The sequence below is a fragment of the Urocitellus parryii genome, chromosome 2, assembly GCF_045843805.1.
Source record: "Urocitellus parryii isolate mUroPar1 chromosome 2, mUroPar1.hap1, whole genome shotgun sequence".
Lineage (NCBI taxonomy): Eukaryota > Metazoa > Chordata > Mammalia > Rodentia > Sciuridae > Urocitellus > Urocitellus parryii.
The window spans coordinates 92,779,577-92,801,023 of NC_135532.1; the positions used below are offsets into that span (position 1 = coordinate 92,779,577).

Here is a 21,447-nt window from a genome sequence, read left to right on the forward strand (position 1 = left end):
TCTTGCCTCAACTTTCAGTAGCTGAGATTACAGGCATGAACCTCCATATCCAATTATAAAGTAGAATTCAATATCCAACTTCATGTGACCTGTGGTAAATGACCTTGAATTTCAGAGTTCTGCCAGAGGAGACAGATGGGCTGGTAGGCTTCTTGGTCTACAGTGGCTAAGTGTGCAGCTGACTAAAGTTAGTAGTATTGTAATTTAAAATACAGTTAAGGATATTAGTTTTGAAAAAAAGTGTATACGGAGTTGAATACAGTGGCACATGTTTGTAATCCTACTACTTGGGAAGCTGAGGCAAGTTTGAGGCTACTGTGGGCCACTTAGTGAGACCCTGTTGGGTATACATCATAGCATGTGCAAGGTCCTGGATTCAATCCTCAGCACTGCAAAACAACAACAACAGCAGCAACAACAACAAAAACTACGTGGCTGTTTGACAACACACACACATACACACGCACATAAACACTTCTTTGAAAGTTATTAAGAATGAATTGCGGACTGGGGATGTGGCTCAAGCGGTAGCGGGCTCGCCTGGCGTGCATGCGGCTCGGGTTCGATCATCAGCACCACATACAAAGAAAGATGTTGTGTCTGCCGAAAACTAAAAATAAATATTAAAATTCTCTCTCTCAAAAAAAAAGAATGAATTGCTATATTATTTTCTAATTCACATTATTTGTAAGCATTTCAGGATCATCAATAGTAAAACAGTAAACGACAATCAAAATATAAACATGAGAAAATACTTGGGACTGGGGGAATATGTTATTATCACAGAGGAATAAACCTACCAGCTTTACTGGGCGAGGTGATGCACACCTGTAATCCCAGCAGCTTGGGAGACTGAGGCAGGTAGATCAAAAGTTCAATCTGCCTAAGCAATTTAGCAAGACCTTTTCTTACAATAAAAGATGAAAATGGCTGGGAATATAGCTCAAAGGCAGAGTGATAGAGTGCCCTTGGTACTGTGAGTTAGATAGATAGACTGATTAAAAAGGGCTTCAATCTCCAAACAATCAAATCTACTAGTTTCTCAAGCAATTACCTTTAAAAAATTATAATATATATATTCTTTTTTATAAATTGTAATTGGACGCAACAACTTTATTTTATTTATTTATTTTTATGTGGTGCTGAGGATTGAACCCAAGGCCTTACACGTGCTAGGCAAGTGCTCTACTGCTGAGACACAACCCCAGCCCCTCAATTACCCTTTTTTAAAATTAATTTTTATTGCCATATAGTAATTATACATATGTAAGAGATAAAGTATGATAATTCAATACACATATATATGAGCACTTAAAACTTTTTTCAGAGAACCTTTAGGTAGACACCTTTCAAGAAAATTGTCAAAGATTTCCTATATTCATGACTATTATATGCCTGTTTCTGATATTATCCCTAAGGTAGACCCCAGAAAATCCAGTTCAGTGATGGGATCCAGTAGCCTTTTGAACGACCTGTTCTGAGGTTATAGTTTACTGTATCTCCAAGGAGTTTGTGGGGAATAGCTCTGCATCCTTTAGAGACCAAATCAACATGTGGAAAATGAAATAAACAACTGAGATTTTTAGCTTGTTAGGTCACTTCAGATTGGTCAGAGTTGTGGTTTTTCCTTAAGAGAGACTTCCTAAGTGGTTTTTATTTGTTTGTTTATGGTATAGGGATTGAACCCAAGACCTCACTATGCAGGACAAGTCCTTTATCACTGAGCTACATCCCAGCCTTTTTTAAAATTCTATTTTGCAAGCCAATGGCTCAGGAGACTAAGGCAGGAGGATTGTGAGTTCAGATCCTGAGTTCAGATAAACAACTCAGTGAGACCCTATAATAGGGCTGGGAATATGGCTCAGTGGTTGAATGCCCCTGAGTTCAATCCCCAGTACCAAAAAGAAAAAAGAAAAAAAAAAAGAAATTCTATTTGAGACAGGATCTTGCTAATACATTGCCCAAGTTTGGCTCAAACTTGTGATCTTGTTCTTCTGACAGAGACCAAGCAAGAATTAATAACCTACCCTCAGCCTCAGAAAACATCCATACCAGCATCATTAGAAAAACAACCCAACCAGTCCCCAAGGCCAGCTGATAAGGAACCTGAATCTAGGAAGCAAGAAGAAGGACAAGAATCACGTATGGGACATCAAAAGAGAGAAACTGAAAGATACCTGCCACATTCTCGAAGGGAAGGATTCACTTTCCGAAGAGACCGAGAGAAGGAGCCGTGGTGTGGAGAGACTCGACAAGATGGAGAAAGCAAAAGTAAGTACCTTGTCAGAGAGTGTACCAGATGGTGACAATCACAGCTGCATATAGGCGGCCCATCATTGTAGATAGAAGCCAGCTGCTTCCTCATACCCTAGTAGAACTGTGTACAACCTGATTACAGAGGCATTGTTTTCTGTTAGCCTTACTATACTAGGTAAAGAAATCTACATCCTCCAAATTAGCAAATTGCTGTACAAATGCAGTAAAGCATGATTTTAGATTTCCAAGTATTGATGAAGAAATGTAGTAAGTATTTGTTTATCATTTCTTTATAGAACCATCCTTGCTAAAATAAGGTACCATATGCAGTAAAAAATGACCATCATGCTCTTGGGACTTGGGACTTAAGATTTTCATTATTCTCTCTTTGCTTCCCTCCCATTCGTGTGTGATTTATTCAGCAATAATGCTAAAACGCATCTATCGTTCCACTCCACCTGAGGTGATAGTGGAAGTGCTGGAGCCCTATGTCCACCTCACTACTGCCAATGTCCGTATCATCAAGAACAGAACTGGCCCCATGGGCCACACCTATGGCTTTATAGACCTCGACTCCCACGCGGTGAGTTTCCCTTACCTTGAAATGGTCTAGAGATGGATGGCTAAAAAAAATCCTAAAGAAGGGACTTCTATATCATTTTAATTTTCTTATCATAATCTGTCTTAAGAATTTTCTCCTTTAAGTTTAGTGTTCATTGAAGTGAGGTGACTGACCTCAAAAGTTAGAACTCTGTGGTTTTCTTAGTCAGTTTCTTCCTTGTGGCATGTTTATAGTTTCCAGCCTATTCACTTGTGAATAATTTGAATTTTGATTCTTCTGGACCCTTTAAGATTTTAGTGATTAAAAAAAGAAAATTTTTTTTTTGTAGAATTGTTTTGTCCAGTTACAAATAGTTTTATACTTAATGATAATAGGACATTTTCTACTCAAAGTATTTATCAGATCTAGTGGCTTGCTGGGCACAGTGGCGCACATCTATAATCTGAGTGGCTTCAGAGGTTGAGGTGGGAGGCTGAGGCAGGAAAACTGCAAATTCAAAACCAGCCCCAGAAAAATTGAGGTGCTAAGCAATTCAGTGAAACCCTGTCTCTAAATAAAATACAAAATGGGGCTGGGGATGCGGCTCAATGGTCAAGTGCCCCTGAGTTCAATCTCCAGTACCAAAACAAAAAAGAGATGGGCTGGGATTGTGGCTCAGCGGTGGAGTGTCCATCTATGCCAAAAAAATAATTATTTAAAAAAAGAGAGAGAGAGAGAGCTCGTGGCTTGAATTTTTTTTTCCTATGGAGATGGTGTGAAGATAGTAATAAAAGTCTTTGCTGTTTCTCAGATTTAATGCTCAAAAATCACAAGGGACTTTGTAACCTGGATCTGATGTAACCTGGATCTGTTAGTAAATCAGAACTTATTAACTCAGGAACTTATTAAATCAGAAACTGATATCTACTCTGATTGCTATTCTAGTTCTTCATTGAGAGTTGCCTGGTTTTGTCAGTGTGCTTTATGTTAAAATTATGACTAGAATATAAAAGTTTAGTAAATTTCTCTTCAGAGAAGAAAAATCCATATTCAGGTCTCTTTCCAGGGACATAGTCTTTCCTTTCTTTGGGTTCACATGTGTCTTTGTTTCCCTAGGAAGCTCTTCGTGTAGTGAAGATCTTACAGAATCTTGATCCACCATTTAGCATTGATGGGAAGATGGTAGCTGTAAACTTGGCCACTGGAAAACGAAGGTATGGCAGAGGGGTTAAGATACTGCCCCCTCCTGACAGTTTATGCCTGCCACTGGCCTCATTGCAGGGGGTGGGGGTGGTATGCCTGCCACTGGCCTCATTGGGGGGGGGGGGCTGCCCCCCCTGCCCTCCCCCTTCTTCCAGTTCAGTCAGGACAATGAGGGTTTTTTGTTTTAATTAGTTGATTAGTTATACATGACAGTAGAATGCATAAATGGGGTATAATTTCAGATACTTGAGGCCTTTTGCTTTTGACTACATGATATCTTTGGGTCCCAAATGATGGTATAGTCTTGGATGTGCAGAAAAAAATGTTCATATATCTTTGTCATTTGGAATCCTAAGTAAACGCTATCCTGATATCCCACTCCTCTGACCTTGATCATATATCCACATAGACCTGGGAAATCTAATTCCTCTTTAGTCCTTCACTCATTTTGACATAGGAGTGATAGCCGGGAAATGGCCATATCAAGAGACAGACTTACCAGAGATGGGGCAGATCTTGCTCTGTCACCCTCTACTCAGTCACTATTTTACTTTAGCTGATAGCTCTCTGGGTTGTTTCCTTTCCCTTCAAAAAAGGGAAAAAGAGAGTTTCTTAGTGAATCTGCAGTATTAGGCATTCCTCAGGTGCCTTTTGATAGCAGCCTTTGACATGTTGTGTTATTTGTTGCAGAAATGACTCTGGGGACCATTCTGACCACATGCATTACTATCAGGTAGGCTTTAATATGGGAGTACTCTGTTAAAATCTTCAGGTGATGAGCCAGGCACATTGATGCACACCTAGGATCCCCCGCCCAGAAGCCTAAGAAAGGAGGATCTCAACTGAGACACCAGTCCTGGGTGACTTAGCAAGATCCTGTCTCTAAATAAAAAAATAAAAAGAACTGCAGTTATAGCTCAGTGTTAGAGCACCCCTGAGTTCAAGCTTCAATGCCATTTAAAAAAAAAAAAACTCAGGTGATTGAAAGGATGATTTTATGCAGTGGGTTACTGTTAAGGTGTATGGTTCTTAGATAGTTCCATAATTTTAATTTCACTTTCTGTGATAGGGTAAAAAATATTTCCGAGATAGGAAGGGAGGTGGCAGAAATTCAGACTGGTCTTCAGATACAAATCGACAAGGACAGCAGTGTAAGTAGTTTTTGTTTTACTTATTTCATTCTTTTTGCTCAACTTGCTACTCATTGCTTAAAATCTATATGATCACAAAGTTAGCAAGAAAGGCTAGTGATTGGGGGAACTTATCTAGAGAGAGTGCCATCTAAAGATTCTGTACCTGATTGGGTTGGCCACCTTAATTTTTAGGTTATTCTTGGTGGATTGCTCAGTAGGGGTTTCATTGGCTAATGACTAACTTTGGCTCTGATTTTTTTCTTGTAGCGTCATCTGACTGCTACATATATGATTCTGCTACTGGCTACTATTATGATCCCTTGGCGGGAACTTACTATGACCCCAACACCCAGGTGAGTTTTGGGCTTTGTTTATTCTGTCAATGATCCTTTTGAATGAAGCACCCATAATTTGTCATTTTGAGGAATTTATTTTGTGGATTCTCTGGATGCTCATTGCATGAAAAGTGGAAAAGTTTAAATCAATGGAAACTGAACTCTTACCTATATGGAAAAATCAGTGCCTTGTGGCATTACAGGTAAGATCAGTGCTGCTCTTGGAAAAAGTGGATGAGTGGTGGTGTGTGTGTGCCCTGGCCTCTGGAATGGATTGATATAGATTCTTAGGCTTGTGACTAAGAGCAATTCTTTTTCATAGAGGGGAACTATGCTCCTTAGACCTGGAATTGAAGGAAAGTAAAATATTCCTTAGATTTATCTCTTTCCCACTATATTTACAGCAAGAAGTCTATGTGCCCCAGGACCCTGGGTCACCTGAGGAAGAAGAGATAAAGGAAAAGAAACCCACCAGTCAAGGGAAGTCAAATAGCAAAAAGGAAATGCCTAAAAAAGATAGCAAGGAGAAAAAAGACAGAGGAGTGACAAGGGTAAGAGGACTTGTGTGTCTGCTTTTACCACATGATTACAGATCTAAATGTAGGATTTATGAACAGTGATCTAGGTTTGAGGTATAAAGTTACTGAAAAAATAAACTGGACACAGTGGCATACATAATCCTAGCAACTCTGAAGACTGAGACAGGAGGATCTAAAGTTAGAGGATAGCCTGGGCAACTTAATGAGACTACCCTGTCTCAGGGAGAAAAAAAATTTAAAAGGGCTGGGGATGTAGCTTTGTGATAGAGTGCTTGCCTAGCATGTGCAAAGCCCTGAGTTCAATCCCCAGTACTGAAAGAAGGGGAAAAAAAAAAAAAAAAAACTCAAGGCAGTCCCTTCTTCTCATGTGTCTTATAGCTCCATAGTAACACTCTCCTTTTTACAAATGAGAAACTTGGATGGTAGAACAAAATGATTCAATTCAAATCCCAATACCTCATCTACACAAATTTTCACCTTTCTGCTTGCCTTTTTTAGTGCTTAACTCCGGATACACATTTTCCTCCAGGAATAGTTGTAGCAGGAGATACCATTCTGTGTTCTTTATTAACTTTCTGTTTTATCATAAGTATTTTTCATGTTTATATCATAATCGTTTATTTTCAGTGCTTCTATGCTTAAAATTCACAATAAACTATTCCGTCATTTTCTTCAGAAGTCTTCGTTGTCACTTTCAAATCTATTATAATATGCAGCATTTAGCATTTTTTCCCTTTTTTTAAAAAAATATATATTTTTAGTTGTAGATGGACATAATATCTTTATTTTGTTTGTTATTTAGTTTTACGTGGTGCTGGGGATCAAACCCAGTGCCTCCAATGTGCTAGGCAAGTACTCTACCCCTGAGATACAGCCCTAACCCCTATTTTTCCCTTTTTTTTTTTTTTAAATGGTGTTGGGAATTGAACCCAGGGCCTTGTGCATGCAAGGCAAGCACTCTACCAACTGAGCTATAACCCCAGCCCCTGTTTTTTCCTTTTAAATTACTTCCTTAGAATAAATTTTCAGAATCAAAGATGATTCATATTTTCACAAGCAATATAAAATCAAATTATTTTCTGAAACATATTGATTTACCCTTGTACCAGTTACATATTAGTGAAAATAGATGAATTTTATTGTGGTGCAATTCATAACTTTTACCTTTTTCTTTTCCTTCTAATACTGCTAGTCATTTAGTGAAACAGAAAAAGAGAAGAAAGTATGTATGTATACTTGTTTATCTAAGAATTTAAACTTCAGAGTCTTATTAGCTTAATGTTTGGATTCTTTTTCTGCCCCTTAATCTTTATAATTGTATTCCCAGTCATTTGTAAAATAAGACTATGCCTACCTAGAAAGGTTGTAGTAAAAGGTAAAGAAGATAATGGTATACATGTAGTGCCTGACATGTAGTAATCATATAATGTATGTAAATGTTATATTTTTAATGTATTAATTTTTGTAGTTGTAGATGAATAGCATGCCTTTATTTCCTTTGTTTATTTATTTATTTATTTTTTTCATATGGTGCTAAGGATTAAACCCAGTGCCTCACACATGCTAGGCAAAGGCTCTGCCACTGAGCTACAGCCCTGTTATATTGTTTTTTTGTTTGTTTTTGGTGCAGGGAAATAAACTCAAAGCTTCACACATGCTAGGACACATTCTACCACTGAACCATACCCCTGCCTTTAAATGTTATATTTTAAAAGACTCTATATTTCAAAATCATGATAGCAACATTTCAACAGGGTTGACTCTTAACTCTTTTTTTTTTTTTTTTTCTTTGAGTTATCATGTAAGAGTTACTTCAGAGAATGGGAATGTAGCTCAATAGAAGAGCTAGCTTACCTTGCATGCTGCAGGCTCTGGGTTCAATCACCAGTACTGAGGGGTGCAAAAATTACCTCAAGGTTTGGTCAGTTTCAGGAAAATGCCAGTGAGGGGAAGGCCCCTCCAGAGGACGTCTTTAAGAAGCCCCTGCCTCCCACTGTGAAGAAGGAAGAAAGCCCCCCTCCAGTAAGGCTTCATGTGGATGCCCTGGGCTGGGTCTGCTTCTGGATAGGAAAGGAACTCAAAGGCTGGTGCCTCACTCTGGGCTTGCGTCTGTCTGTGTCTGTCTGTCTCTCTCTCTCTCTCTCTCTCTCTCTCTCTCTCTCTCAGAAATAAGGATTCCTCTTGATTATGAGTTTAAATTTCTTTTTTTTTTTTTTTTTTTTTGAGTTTAAATTTCTAGTCTGCTAACAAGGGTGTCTACCTAACCAAATGTCCGGCCGTTTTAAGTTACAATCTTATTATTGGTAGTTCTTTTCTAAATCACCAAGGAAACCCATTTTCCTGGTATCTATGTTTTATGCCTTTTAGTGCCACGTAAGAATCTTAGATGTAGAGTATGCATGTGGTCATTTTCATAGTTGGCCTGACTGGTCAAGATGCTAATATTATTACCCATTTTTAGGTACCTTGAAGTGAGTCTCAACCTAATCACTAATGATTCCAATTGAATATAAATATACAACAGTAGTGACCATGTTCTATTTTTTTAATTTCCATTGATGATAGGCCAGTGACCATACATCATTATTAAGCAGTTTCTACAAGGTATTTTTGCCTATTCCACATTATTAATTCAGCTCATTATGGCATCTCTCCTAACCATGTTCTTTACCTTACTCAGGAGCCAGATTGGTCTACTTGAATGCTTATTACTAAAGTTGTTTCCTAGTCTGCTTCCTAAATCTCCTTTACCTAGAGCCTTGGTGAAATTCATCTTTCCTTTTTCCATGGGTTACAGTGATTTGGGGGTGTTCATCACTTCCTCTTTATAATTCTTTTTTTTTTAAATTTTGCTTTAATTACTTATGTATGGCAGTAGAATGCATTTTGACACATTGTACACAAATGGTAATTTTATAGTTCTTTTGCTGTTTTCTATGCCAGTTCCCTTCTGTCTTCCTCAGTGATCAAGGAACAAGATCAAGCTTTAGGCATGTTGCTGCCACCTGGGAAATGAACAGCATGGCATTGGGCATGTTTTGAAACCAGTTCACTATTTGAACTAAAAGAGAAAAAAGACAGGAAATACCCATATCAAAATATATTTTTTTTTAAAAAAAAGGGCCCCCAAAATTGTAGCTTGAGTTGGTGTTGATCCCTGGCCACCTCCTTCTTTCAGCCGAAGGTGGTAAACCCACTGATTGGCCTCCTGGGTGAATATGGAGGAGACAGTGACTATGAGGAAGAAGAGGAGGAGGAACAGATCCCTCCTCTACAGCCCCGCCCAGCACAGCCCCAGCCACGGGAATTGCTGACCAAGAAGGAGAATGAAGAAGACAAACTTACTGACTGGAATAAACTGGCTTGTCTGCTCTGCAGGAGACAGTTTCCCAATAAAGAAGTTCTAATCAAACACCAACAGCTGTCGGACCTGCACAAGGTATTAAAGGAAGGGGCCATGACTTTTCAAGTTTTGATTCTTTGCATTGACGAGCATTACAGAGAATAAAGCTTATACTGTCCTTCCTTAGCCTAAATAATCCCCCAGTTCCTATCATTCAGTCAGTTCAGTTTAAGAATTAATTATCTTCTACATTTTGTTCATGTGAAGTAATGCATAGTTCACAGTTATGTATTAAGGCTGTGCCTTCTAACAGTTGACCTCAGATAAGCCCCTTCTCTTCTTTGACATTCACCTGGTTTTATCCAGCTGTGAGTCAGATTCTGCCATCTCCTCATGTAGTGAGTATAATTATAAGCGACAACAAAACAGATATTTTGGGGCTGTTAAACTTACATATGTTGGTCTTCTCCTGCAGTCTTCCCATTTATTTATACTTACTAAGGAGCCAGCCAAATTATAAACAAAGCCCCTAGATAAACATGTTCTCAGAGTAATTTCTTTCATACTTCTTTTCTAACAGATATTACAAGATAAGATGTGAAGGGAATGGATTTAGGTTTCTCTCAACATAAAACCCAGAATCATGCATAGCTAAAAGCTGAGATGTTTTTCTTTTGGTATAAGTATACCAACCATTTTGCCCAGCCTGTCCCTATGAAGGCTGTGCAAAGCTCCTCGAACTCTTGAGATGCTCCTCCTGGACAATACCTGGAACATAATTACTGTCCAAGTCCCCTTGACCTTCTGGAATTCTGAGTCCTTATACTGACACATTTGAATTTCAGCTTTCTGCTGAAAATGCCAGTAAATGGGAAAAGAGATGAAAAGTAGTGATCAGGACAGAGGAGTCATAGGTGTGATGAGCCCTAGGACAGTGGACTGAATTACTTTTCCTTTTCTTGGAGTCATCCAGTACAAACCACCTGTCCATGCAAGAACTGTTTGGACTCCTTACAATTCATATATATACCTGCATTCTTGTGTAGTGGAGCTATGCTTGAGGAGTATGGGGCTCTTAGAACAGTCCATTTGTTCCTTTAGGACTATGGTGCTACTTTTTATATTTCTCTGGGCCCTTCAAAGAGTGACTAGTTTCTAGTGATAACGAGTGGTAGAAGTGGTAGGCAGAATGTGTGGGCATGTAGTTTTCTTCACTGGTGCACTTGGATCCTCTCCCATTAATTTTCACTTTAGTTGAAGACAAAAATCAAATTTGTTTTCCACATCTTGAAGAAAGGTAAATCCTGCATTAGAATCTAGATTCCCCATTGATGAGACCAAAGTAAGCTTATTGCTTGCATGGTACTGTGATCATTTAGAAGAATCAGCCAATCAGAAGATGTACAATATTAGGAAAGGCCTAGAAGCTTTTGTAGGACCATTTTTTCCTTGACCTATATTCTTAGATTTCCCTTTTTTCTCAGCAAAACCTGGAAATCCACCGGAAGATAAAACAGTCTGAGCAGGAGCTAGCCTACCTGGAGAGGAGAGAACGCGAGGTAAACTTTGGTGACCTCAATTAACTTGACCTCAATTCTTTTTCTTCTCTGTTATGGACTTTGTAGGCTATATTGAACCCTCCTTATAAGAAGACAGATAACAAAGAAGCCCCAAAACATGATCATTAAAACACATTAAATTCTAAATTAAAGTGGATTCTAAATTTTGTTGTTTATAAATTATACCTCAATAAAGCTTTTTTTTTTTTTTTTTAAGATGGTGTTCGGTTTTCTCCATATAGGTCAATAAATAGTACTTTCTTCCCCAAATTTTAAATCAATTGGGAAAATGAAGGAGTGTTAGCACTGTTGAAATAGATGTTTTTACTATTAAAGGCTAAGTTGTAGGAAATAGTTTAGTATAGACTTGGCTTGCTATTTAGACCAACTATCTATACAACTAGATAGTTTCATAACCCCAGATATAGATTCCATTAGCTCAGGGCAGGTCTTATGTGGTGGTTAAGAGTCCTTTTATGGAAAGACCTCTGGGAGATTATCTGGTTCTTGGAAGGGGCAAAGATAGCTGAGATAAGCATGTCAATTAATTCTTTTCAAATTTATCAGCTAAAGAAGCCACTGTATTTGCTAGAACTGTATGCATGAGTGAGAGATTACAGGAGTTACCAGTTGAGCAATCTCCACATTAAAAGAAGTATTAGAGCTGGGTGTGGTGGCATATGCCTGTAGTCCTAGCACTTGGGAGACTAAGAGAGGATGATCACTTGAGCCCAGCCTGGGCAGCATAGCAAACCCCTTTTCCGAGAAGGAAAAAAAAAAAAAGGAAATAAAAAGAGACGTCAGATTCTCCACCTCCCAATCTCCTTAAGTGGAAATCTCAGGTCTGCTTTTCTGCTCACCTACAGGGTCGGTTTAAAGAGAAGGGAAATGATCGCAGGGAAAAGCTCCAGTCTTTTGACTCTCCAGAAAGAAAACGGATTAAATACTCCAGGGAAACTGACAGGTAAGACAAACCCTTCACTAAGCCATGGCCTCAACACCTAACAGTAAAACCATCTGCTTTTTTAAGTGTGCCACTGTCTCTCTTTCTAAGAAGTGAAGCTATTAAAAACAAGGTTTGTCTGAATTCCTTGAGCATGAGATCCACCCTGGCCTTTTGACTACATATATTTACACCAGAAATATGTGCATTTACATGAAAGGTTGGCTGGGTTCTTCAGCTGCTCAAAGCCAGGCGGGAGTGGCTACAGTCAGGCACCTTATCTCAGCAACTTAGTGAGACTCTGCCTCAAAATTTTAAAATACAAATAGTTCCCAAATTATAAGCCCAGAGTTATGTGGAATCTGTTGATGATCCATTGTATACAGGTACTGTGTAATACTTAGGTGAACACAGAATATTGAGAAAGTTTAGGTGATGCATATCAGGGAGGGCATTTCACTTGGAGGGAATGATATAGCATGAATGAAAAAGTTCATGGCTGCATTTGAGGAGTTATAAGTAGTTTGATGAGGCTAACCATCGGGAGTGTGTTGTTGAGTGACAAGAAATACGGCAGATACAACAAATAAAGGCCAGTTTGTGAAGTTTGTACTCCTTAAACACCATGCACCATTAAGTGCCACAGTCTGGGCACAAAATAACCGCCGCAAAGCCTTGTAGGTTCAAACAGCAACTCTTTATTCCCGAACTCTACACACACTTACCGGGAACACACTCCCTCCACCGGTCTCTGCACTCCGAACTCAATGGGCGCCAGGCAGCAGGAACCGTCCCTAATCCCGGAGCCACCCTATTCCTAGAGGATCCTCCTTAATCCCGGGCCGCCCTAATCCCAGAGCAGGGTCACCTTTCAACCATTCCCTCTAGCAAAATGCCAGGCGTCATTCCGACTAAACTGTGGCTCTTAACAATTAAGGTAGTTCTCGGGCTGGGCATGTGGCTCAAGCGGTAGCGCGCTTGCCTTGCATTCGTGCGGCCGGGGTTCAATCCTCAGCACCACATATAAACAAAGATGTTGTGTCCGCCAAAAACTGAAAAATAAATATTAAAATTCTCTCTTCTCTCTCTCTCTCTCTCTTTCTCTCTCTCTCTCTCTCTCAAAAATTAAAAAAAAAACAATTAAGGTAGTTTTCATTAAAGGCAGTGAGGAAGCAAGGTATAGTGGTACACGCCTGTAATTCCACTGACTGTGGATGCTAAGGCAGAAGGGTCACAAGTTCAAGGTCAGCCTGGGCAATTTAGCCAATCTCAAAAGAAAAGAGACTGGGAATGTAGCTCAGTGATACATTGTCTTGGGTTCAATCCCTAGTACTGTTCCCCACCACCCACCGAAAATAGTATTGGGAGGTCATGGAATGATTTTAAGTAAGGTGTTCATCTAGTTTTGCATTTTAGAGAGATTGTTAAGTGGAAGATGAATTCATAAAAGGACTAAAGCTGAGAACATGCAGGGAGTATGGCAAGGAAATGAGTTAAAGTATCAAATCCGTCAGTGTTTGTGATCAGTAGGTTATCTGGGAAACCAGAAAAGTCACTGATGATACTCAAGTTTCTATTGGGTGTCTATAGTGAGAGGGAGCAGTTAAAGCCTTGAAAGGGGGAAAAGGGTGACAAGAGGATGCATCAGCACAAAGAGAGTAGTCATTTTTAACAAGAGAGCTTGAGTAGGTCTCTTTTGTCAGTAAGCTAAAAAATCAGCAGCTGGAGGAGATTACACCTGTGATGAAAGGGAGATGATTAACAGAATAAACCCTGAAGTGGCTGGACAGGGTCTGGGGCCCTGATATTTCAGCTTAATTTGATCACAGCCCAAAATAAGAGGGGTGTGTGTGTGTGTGTGTGTTAGTTACTGGGGATTGAACAACTTGCCCTTTTTGTGAACATACACCTTACCTAGTAAGAGGGCTGGATTATATGCCTGAGGAAGGTTGCGCAGAGGCCTGATTTAGCTTAATTTCCAAGCCTTTTTACAATTTGCCTTCAGATTCCTACCACTCCTCTCCTGGAAAGATTGTGTTCTTTCACTTTTCCTTGTTTGTGTCTTTTACTCTCATACTTTCTTTAGCCCATTAATTATTTGTCAAGACCCAATTCAGGTCTGAGGCTGCGGCTCAGTGGTAGCGCACTCACATGGCATGTGTGAGGCACTGGGTTCGGTTCTCAGCACCGCAAATAAATGAATGAATGAATGAATGAATTTCTATCAACAACTAAAAAGTTGGGGAAAAAAAGACCCAATTCAGAATGTACCTTCCTATCGTATTTTTTAAATATTTATTTATTTATGTATCTTTAGTTTTAGATGGATACTTTAGTTTGTTTTTATGTGGTGCCGAGGATCAAATCCAGTGCCTCATGCATGCTAGGAGAGCACTCTACCACTGAGCCACCACCCCAGCCCCCCATCATATTTTTAATGATTTTTTAATGACAAACCCTCAAGAGATTGTGTCCAATTTTGTTTCTCTAACAGATACCCACTGTTGCCACATCCATGGTCAAACCCTTCAATATTCTGTAAGCATCTGTTGTCATAATTCTCACATCTTTTTCCATGATCAGGGCCAAATCATGGTCATCTCTTAATCCCCAGGATAAGCCTAATGTGTAGGTAGCAGGCACTCAAAGGTGTTGTTTCATATGCTTTATAGAAGACATATCTGAACCTAAGAACAGAAGGTTTTGTTAGACTCACCAGCAGGTCATCTTGAAGTGATTGTGTATGTCTGCTTCTCTTACAGTGATCGTAAATCTGTTGATAAAGAAGACCTTGACACTAACAGTAAAGGTGGCTGTGTCCAGCAGGCCACTGGCTGGAGGAAAGGGGCAGGCTTAGGATATGGCCATCCTGGATTGGGTTCATCAGAGGAGGTAAAATTATTTCCATGTTGTTGGAGGCTACTTGAGCCTAAAATATTTATAACTTTCTCTTCCTCTCTGGTCCAGCATAATATCATTTTAGCTAGGATTTTCTACTACTGACCTAAGATATGAGAGCTCAGAAACCCAGTTTTGATCACTGGGGTATAGCTTGGCATGCTGGGCCTTTGGTGGTTTGGTTGCAATGGGAAGGGGAGGGAAACATTGGAATGGAGTTTATACTCTATAGAGAGCAGTATGGGAATCTAATAGTTTGAAATTGAAGGATCACTTGGTAAAAAGAACCAGGGAATAAACAATAAAAAGTATAAACTGCCTTGCATGGTGACACATGCCTGTAATTCCAGCAACTTGGAAGGCCGAAGCAGGAGGATCACAAGTTCAAGGCCAGCCTCACCAACTTATTGGAGAACCTGTCTCAAAATTTAAAAAAAAAAAAAAAAAGGCTGGGATGTTGCTCAGTGATTAAGCACCTCTGGGTTTAATCCCCATACCCCCCCCAAAAAAAAAAAAAAAAACTAAAGTGGCTCCTAGAGGGATTATAAGCAGAGGACTCTGATGGCTAAAGATTGAGAAGGGGCAGGGTTGTGGCTTAGCGGTAGAGCGCTGGCCTAGTAAGTGTGAGGCCCTGGGTTCGATCCTCAGCACCACATCTAAATAAATAAATAAAAAGAAAGTATTATGTCCGACTACAATTAAAAAATAAAATTTAAAAAAAAAAAAAGATTGAGAAGCATAGTCCTGGTTTCCAGAAAGGACTTTGCTTCTCATATTTCAGTAAGAGCCTCAAGAAAAGAATCAGAAGAAATGTTGCCCATTGTTTATTGGGTTGGTTCCTCTCTCAAAATGCCAGCCATAGAAGATTGGCTTATCTCTTTCCTACAAAGCTTCTCATATCTCTAATAGTGAAGCCTGTACCAGCAGTCATGGTATCACCATCCTCCTATTTGTTTTATAATGAAAGTTTTTTTTTTTTTTTTTTTTAATTCCCCTATAACCTTCTCCTTTCAGGTTCAGAAATGCTTGTGGTCAGAGATCAGCCCTGAGACTGATTAATTCACAGAGCCCACCTCACTGTCTTTGTTTTGCAGACGGATGGCCGGATGCGGGGACCTGGTGTTGGCACTCCAGGAAGAACCAGCAAGAGACAGTCCAATGAGACTTACCGAGATGCTGTTCGAAGAGTAATGTTTGCTCGGTATAAAGAACTTGATTAAGAATGGAGACAAGTCCCACAGGACACACCTCCTTTTTTGTTTGTCTGTCTCTCCTTTTGTTTTGTTACTGTTCTTGCTGCTAGAACTTTTTTAAATAAACTTTTTTTCAATGTGATTATTTTTTGTTAAAGTTTTCTCCCAAAGACTGGTAGAGGGTGTACTTAATGGAAGGAGAGAGAGAATGCCTTGGTGTGGGCCCATCTGAAGTGATGTTGAAATGGCAACTAGTGCTACAGTAAGCCCTGGAATGCTGCCTCCTATCAGTGCAAGTGGGCAGGTGGTGACGACCTTCAAATAGCTTATGTGAATGCTGTCAGATTTCTAGACTTTTTTTCTCTAATCAGTGAAAATAGCATTTAGTTATTCATTTCTGGGTGTTTTTTTGTTTGTTTGATTGTTTTTTGGTAACTGGTAAGTCAGAACACACTTCCATTTGTTGGCTTACAACTGAGCCACATCCCCAGCCCTATTTTTGTATTTTATTTAGAGACAGGGTCTCACTGAGTTGCCTAGCACCTCGCTTTTGCTGAGGCTGGCTTTGAACTCCTGCCTCAGCTTCCTGAGCCACTGGGATTATAGGCATGTACCACCACGCCCAGCTGATTAGAGCTTTGAAACAAGGTCCTCAGTTCAATCCCCAGCATTTAAAAAGAAAGTCCTCTTCTGTTGAGCACAGTGGTACATGCCTAAATTCCAGGGACTTGAGAGCCTGAAGCAGGAGGATTACAAACTCAAGGCCAGCCTCAACAATTTAGTGATATCCTCAGCAACTTAACAAGAACCTGTCTCAAAATTAAGGAAGGAACAAAAGGACTGGGTTGCAGCTCTGTGGTAAAGCACCCCTAGATTCAATTCCAGGTACCAAAAAAAAAAAAAAAAGTCTTTTTCTGACTTCTTCATGGTTATGGGGAAATGGACAGGCAATATGATAGCTTTTTTTCTGAGTACCTGCTGGGTACTCGATGCTTGACACTGATCACAAACTTTGGCATAATAAATACTGGCATTCCTTTGTGGCCACTGCCACAACTCTCCTTCTCTACAGAGCTAAAACCCTCCAAGGAGTTATCTACTGTCTTCCAGATCCTTTTCAAATTTCCCATCATACCATTTCATAAAAGTTTGCTTCAAAAGTGAGCTAAAAAAATCTTTGTAGTTTAAAGACCAAGTCTATGAAGCTGTTAGAACTTTTAAAAATAATTATTCAAGGTAATATAGTGCTAAGAATTGTACTTTGCACATGTCTCAGGGGAAAAATGTTAGAAGAATTGAAAGTTTTAAAGAGCATTTTTTATAGTATAAGGCAGGAGTCTACATAATTTTTGTCAAAAGAGCAGAGATTTACTGCTTTAGGCTGAATGGATAAGATGATCTCTGCTGCCAACTATTTAGCATTGATATTGTAGGGGAAAAGCAGACATAGCAATGTAAACAAGTGTGGCTATGATTCAATAATAACTATTTCTTTATTCATAAAAATAGGACAGGGGGCTGGGATTGTGACTCAGCAGTAGAGCGCTCGCCTAGCATGGGCGGGACCCAGGTTCAATCCTCAGCACCACATAAAAATAAATGCATTGTGTTGTGTCCATCTACACCTAAAAAATAAATAAGTAAAAAAAAAAATGTTTAAAAAAATAGGACACAGGCTATAGTTGGACTGAAATTGTAGTTTGTCAGTGCTTGGTCTGAGGGCATAATCTGTATGCATAAAGTAAGACCAAGGAGAGCTGAATTGTATTATAAAAAGTAGGGATTGGGCAGTAAGGACTGGGAGATGTAAAAGGGGTTGTATGCTAAGGAGAAAACATTACCAGCAACAGTAATTATAAATGTCCATTAAATTGTTTGCCATCCTGTGTCCAGATGTTCCCCTCTCTCATATTGAGGATCAAACCCAGGGCCTCACACATAAGATGCAAGCTCTCTACCACTGAGGTATTTCCATCCCTTTTTAAAATTTAATTTTATATTTGAGACGGTCTTAAATACCCAGGTTGCCTCAAATTTGACAATCCTTGCCTCAGTCTCCAAAGCAGGTGGGATTACAGGCATGTAACTTCTCTTAACATTTGATAACAAATCTGTGTAAGCCTCTAAAAAGGAAAAAAATAAATAAAAACATTAGCTTAGGAATTGAGAACTGCAGTTTCTGGGACTTGGTATCACCAGTGCTACATTACATCTGAATCTTTCAACCCTAAACAGTGGTACTCCCAGAGCCCTCTTGTTAAACTGGTGGTCTGCAGGTTCATCTGTGGTGCATCTCAATATTCTGTGTTGGTCAAAATCCTTTTTGGGAACTGGTCCAGTTTTATTCTGGATAGGCCAAACCAGATTTTCCTTCTAAACTTGTCTTACCCCACTGAACTGGGAACACAAGCTTTAGGACACATTAAATATTTCACCATTGAATGAAATTATTAACCCCAATTATTGACTGCTCAGTAGAGACACTATCTGGTTATTAAATTATCAATTTTGAGAACTTAGTCTACTTACCACTAGGGTTTATAACAAGACTAGTATTGGTCTCTGCCCATGGGATTCAGACCACTGGTAAAAATGAATACTGAGTAGTTACAGATGCGATGAACACCTCAAGGGAGAAGTACAATAAGCTATCAGAATGATATGACATGGACTTAATCCTTGTTTGGTGATAGCAACATCTTCCCTGAAGGAAATATTTAAGCTCAAATATCAGACTAGTTTGACCCATTACTAAGGTGTTTGTTTAATTTCTTTAATGGCTTGATTTTTGCAATTGGAGATTTTGGAAATCAGGCCTGAAATTTTTAATACATTTTAATAATAGTACCTTGGATACTAATGAAAATAGGAATGAGGGTGTAAAAAGTGTCATCCTGTGATGTCCTTCAGAGATTCCCTAAGGCTTTTAGTCAGTGCTGGAGTAGGGATCTTGGGTAACTTTACTACTATATCCCTAAGGCCTGGATAACACAGTATGCACTCAATAAATTTACAGTGTTTTCCATAGAAATGCTGGGTTAAATTTTGATTGTATATCTAGTTTATCAAAGCACACCTCTGACAAAAGAAATTATCTTAGTTTTAATTCCCAGAAACCTCCCTTCCAACAAAAAATGCTTGATGGAACTACTCTGGGGACAAGGCAGTCAGCCACTAGTGCCAATTAAGTCTAGAGAGTTCCCAGTTCTTGACATCTGCATCATTCATTGTAGAGTTTGCAATGACCTCATCTATTGTGTTTGTTTTGGAACTAGGGATTGAACCCAAGTGCTTTACCACTAAGCAACATCCTCATCCCTAGCCCTTTTTATTTTTTATTTTGAGAGAGGGTCTCAAAGTTGGTGAGGCTGATCTTGAACTTGAATCCTCCTGCCTCAACCTCTCCAGTTGCTGGGATTACTGTGCGTGCCCCCATGCCCAGGCTATGTTTAAGTAAATATTTCATTAAATACAGTATTCAAGTGCCTTCTATGGATCATATGTACTTTTTTCTGTTGATTAAAATTTTAAATATGTGCTTCCCCCCATAAAATTGGACACTACATATTGGAGATTATATATATATATAAAGTGTGTGTTTACACAATACATATATACAAGTGAGGTGGAACTATCTCAAAGGCCATCAGAGTTCAAAATATCCTCTTTTGAATTTCCCAAAGTTCCTTGCTCCTTTTTTTTCTTTAATTTTTATTGTTGGTTGTTCAAAACATTACATAGTTCTTGACATATCATATTTCACACTTTGATTCAAGTGGGTTATGAACTCCCATTTTTACCCCGTATACAGATTGCAGCATCACATCAGTTACACATCCACTGTTTTACATATTGCTATACTAGTGTCTGTTGTATTCTGCTGCCTTTCCTATCCTCTACTATCCCCCATTCCCTCCCCTCCCATCTTCTCTCTCTACCCCATCTACTGTAATTCATTTCTCCCCCTTGTTTTTTTTTCCCCTTTCCCCTCACTTCCTCTTGTATGTAATTTTGTATAACCATGAGGGGTTCCTTGCTTCTTTCTGCCGTAAAGATTATGCTTTGGTAGCAGATTGACTTGTTCATTGCTTACTGCTTGTGCACCATGTGTGCACCAGTAGAGGCACTAGGGGTATTGTAGTAAACTAAACAGACATAAGTGCTCTTCCACATTCTAGTGGTTAAGGGCATGTTCTCTGAAACTAAATTAGTTCAATTCCCAGTTCCACCACTATTATTAGCTTGTATGACCTACTAGGTTTGTAAAACAAGGACAGTGATGGCTTTGACTAGAAGAACAGTAGAGACAGAAGTGGACGGACTCTGAATACACTCTAAAGGTAGCTTCTACAGAATTTGTAGATGGATTATGTGCCAGTAAATGAGAAAAGTCATGGGTGATTACTACTACTACAAGGTTTTGTCCTGAACAAGGGAAAGTGGAGAACTGTGGTGTAAGAGCTAGGAAGTTTGTAAAGGAGACAGTGGTTTTGTCCATATTAACTATGTTTAATAATTCTGGAAAGTGACTTTTCTGAGACTTTGCTTTAAAGAATATCAATGGAATGAAATTGAAAACCTGCCTACAAGAATTAGCTCAATTTCCATAATCCTCAATTACCTCACCTGAAAAAATGGGTTTAATGCCATCTCATAGTTTATGATAAAGACAAAAAAATAAGTATTTAGCACAATCTAGGACAGTGATCGACAACATTCCTTCTTTTGACAGATGAGACGCGTTTTCCATGGTGTCAGGCGCTTGTAGGAAAGGCAAACAATTACTATGCCTAATAGAAGCCGTAAAATCTCTCATTCCGGTCCTTAAAAGCACATTGGCAATTCTGTCCAGTGTTACAATAAAGAGAAATACGCAAGAAATTAACAGGACGTAGTGACAGGATGCCTGGGCGACCACATTTCCCGGCAGCCTTTGCGCATCTGGGAGCTTTTGAGGATTGGACGCCTCTGCAGAGGCGGGTGACGGGTGCGGGGGGGGGGGCGGATAGGCGCGAGGTATTGTGGGTAGGAGACGGCCGTCGGCGGAGGCGCCATTTTGTGGAGCGGCCGAATCCTTGCAAGAGGTTCTGGGACGCAGAACCGCTACTGCTACTGCTGCGGTCCCTCCTTGGGGTGAGTGCTGCGGCCGTCCGTAACGACTCGGGATTCTTGCGGTTGAGGCCGTCCCCTAAACCTTCCTGTCAGCTGCTAGAGGCCGCCGCTAAACCCCAGCCGGGTCTCTTCAGGAGGTTAAGTACCCAAGGCGTTGGAGGGCCGCGCCCCTCCTCGCCGCCAGCTCTCTCAGTTTCAGGGTGTCTCCCGCAGTTCAGCCTACGGCACGTTTCTTTTGGGCTGTCAGTTTCTCCCTTGCAGGGACATGTTCCTTAACCCCCTGCCCAACGGAGCGGTGAATCCATCGCCTGTCCTGAGGGCATTCCTTGGGAGATCCCTGGCAGTCGCTAGCCGCCATCGTCTGGCAGCCACAACTGATCGCCCACTCCAAA

At 39.8% G+C, this 21,447-nt stretch overlaps 2 protein-coding genes across 7 annotated transcripts in view; both read left to right on the top strand.

The window, feature by feature from the left end:
• Positions 1–16,085, top strand: part of Rbm6 (RNA binding motif protein 6) — a 99,549-nt gene extending 83,464 nt beyond the window's left edge. For all 6 annotated transcript variants that reach the window (XM_026383962.2, XM_026383963.2, XM_026383965.2 and 3 more), the window contains 13 exons: positions 2,002–2,271; positions 2,679–2,839; positions 3,914–4,011; positions 4,691–4,733; positions 5,070–5,151; positions 5,401–5,486; positions 5,873–6,019; positions 7,934–8,029; positions 9,186–9,446; positions 10,835–10,909; positions 11,776–11,873; positions 14,615–14,744; positions 15,845–16,085. In XM_026383962.2, the coding sequence (XP_026239747.2) occupies positions 2,002–2,271; positions 2,679–2,839; positions 3,914–4,011; positions 4,691–4,733; positions 5,070–5,151; positions 5,401–5,486; positions 5,873–6,019; positions 7,934–8,029; positions 9,186–9,446; positions 10,835–10,909; positions 11,776–11,873; positions 14,615–14,744; positions 15,845–15,970 (1,673 nt within the window). In that variant the 3' untranslated portion in view covers positions 15,971–16,085. The remainder of the gene's footprint in view (positions 1–2,001; positions 2,272–2,678; positions 2,840–3,913; positions 4,012–4,690; positions 4,734–5,069; positions 5,152–5,400; positions 5,487–5,872; positions 6,020–7,933; positions 8,030–9,185; positions 9,447–10,834; positions 10,910–11,775; positions 11,874–14,614; positions 14,745–15,844) is intronic.
• A 4,897-nt stretch (positions 16,086–20,982) lies between these two features.
• Rbm5 (RNA binding motif protein 5) overlaps positions 20,983–21,447 on the top strand; it is a 32,154-nt gene continuing 31,689 nt past the window's right edge. Inside the window, exon 1 of the mRNA XM_026383835.2 lies at positions 20,983–21,076. The gene's annotated coding sequence lies outside the window, so the exon portion shown is untranslated. The remainder of the gene's footprint in view (positions 21,077–21,447) is intronic.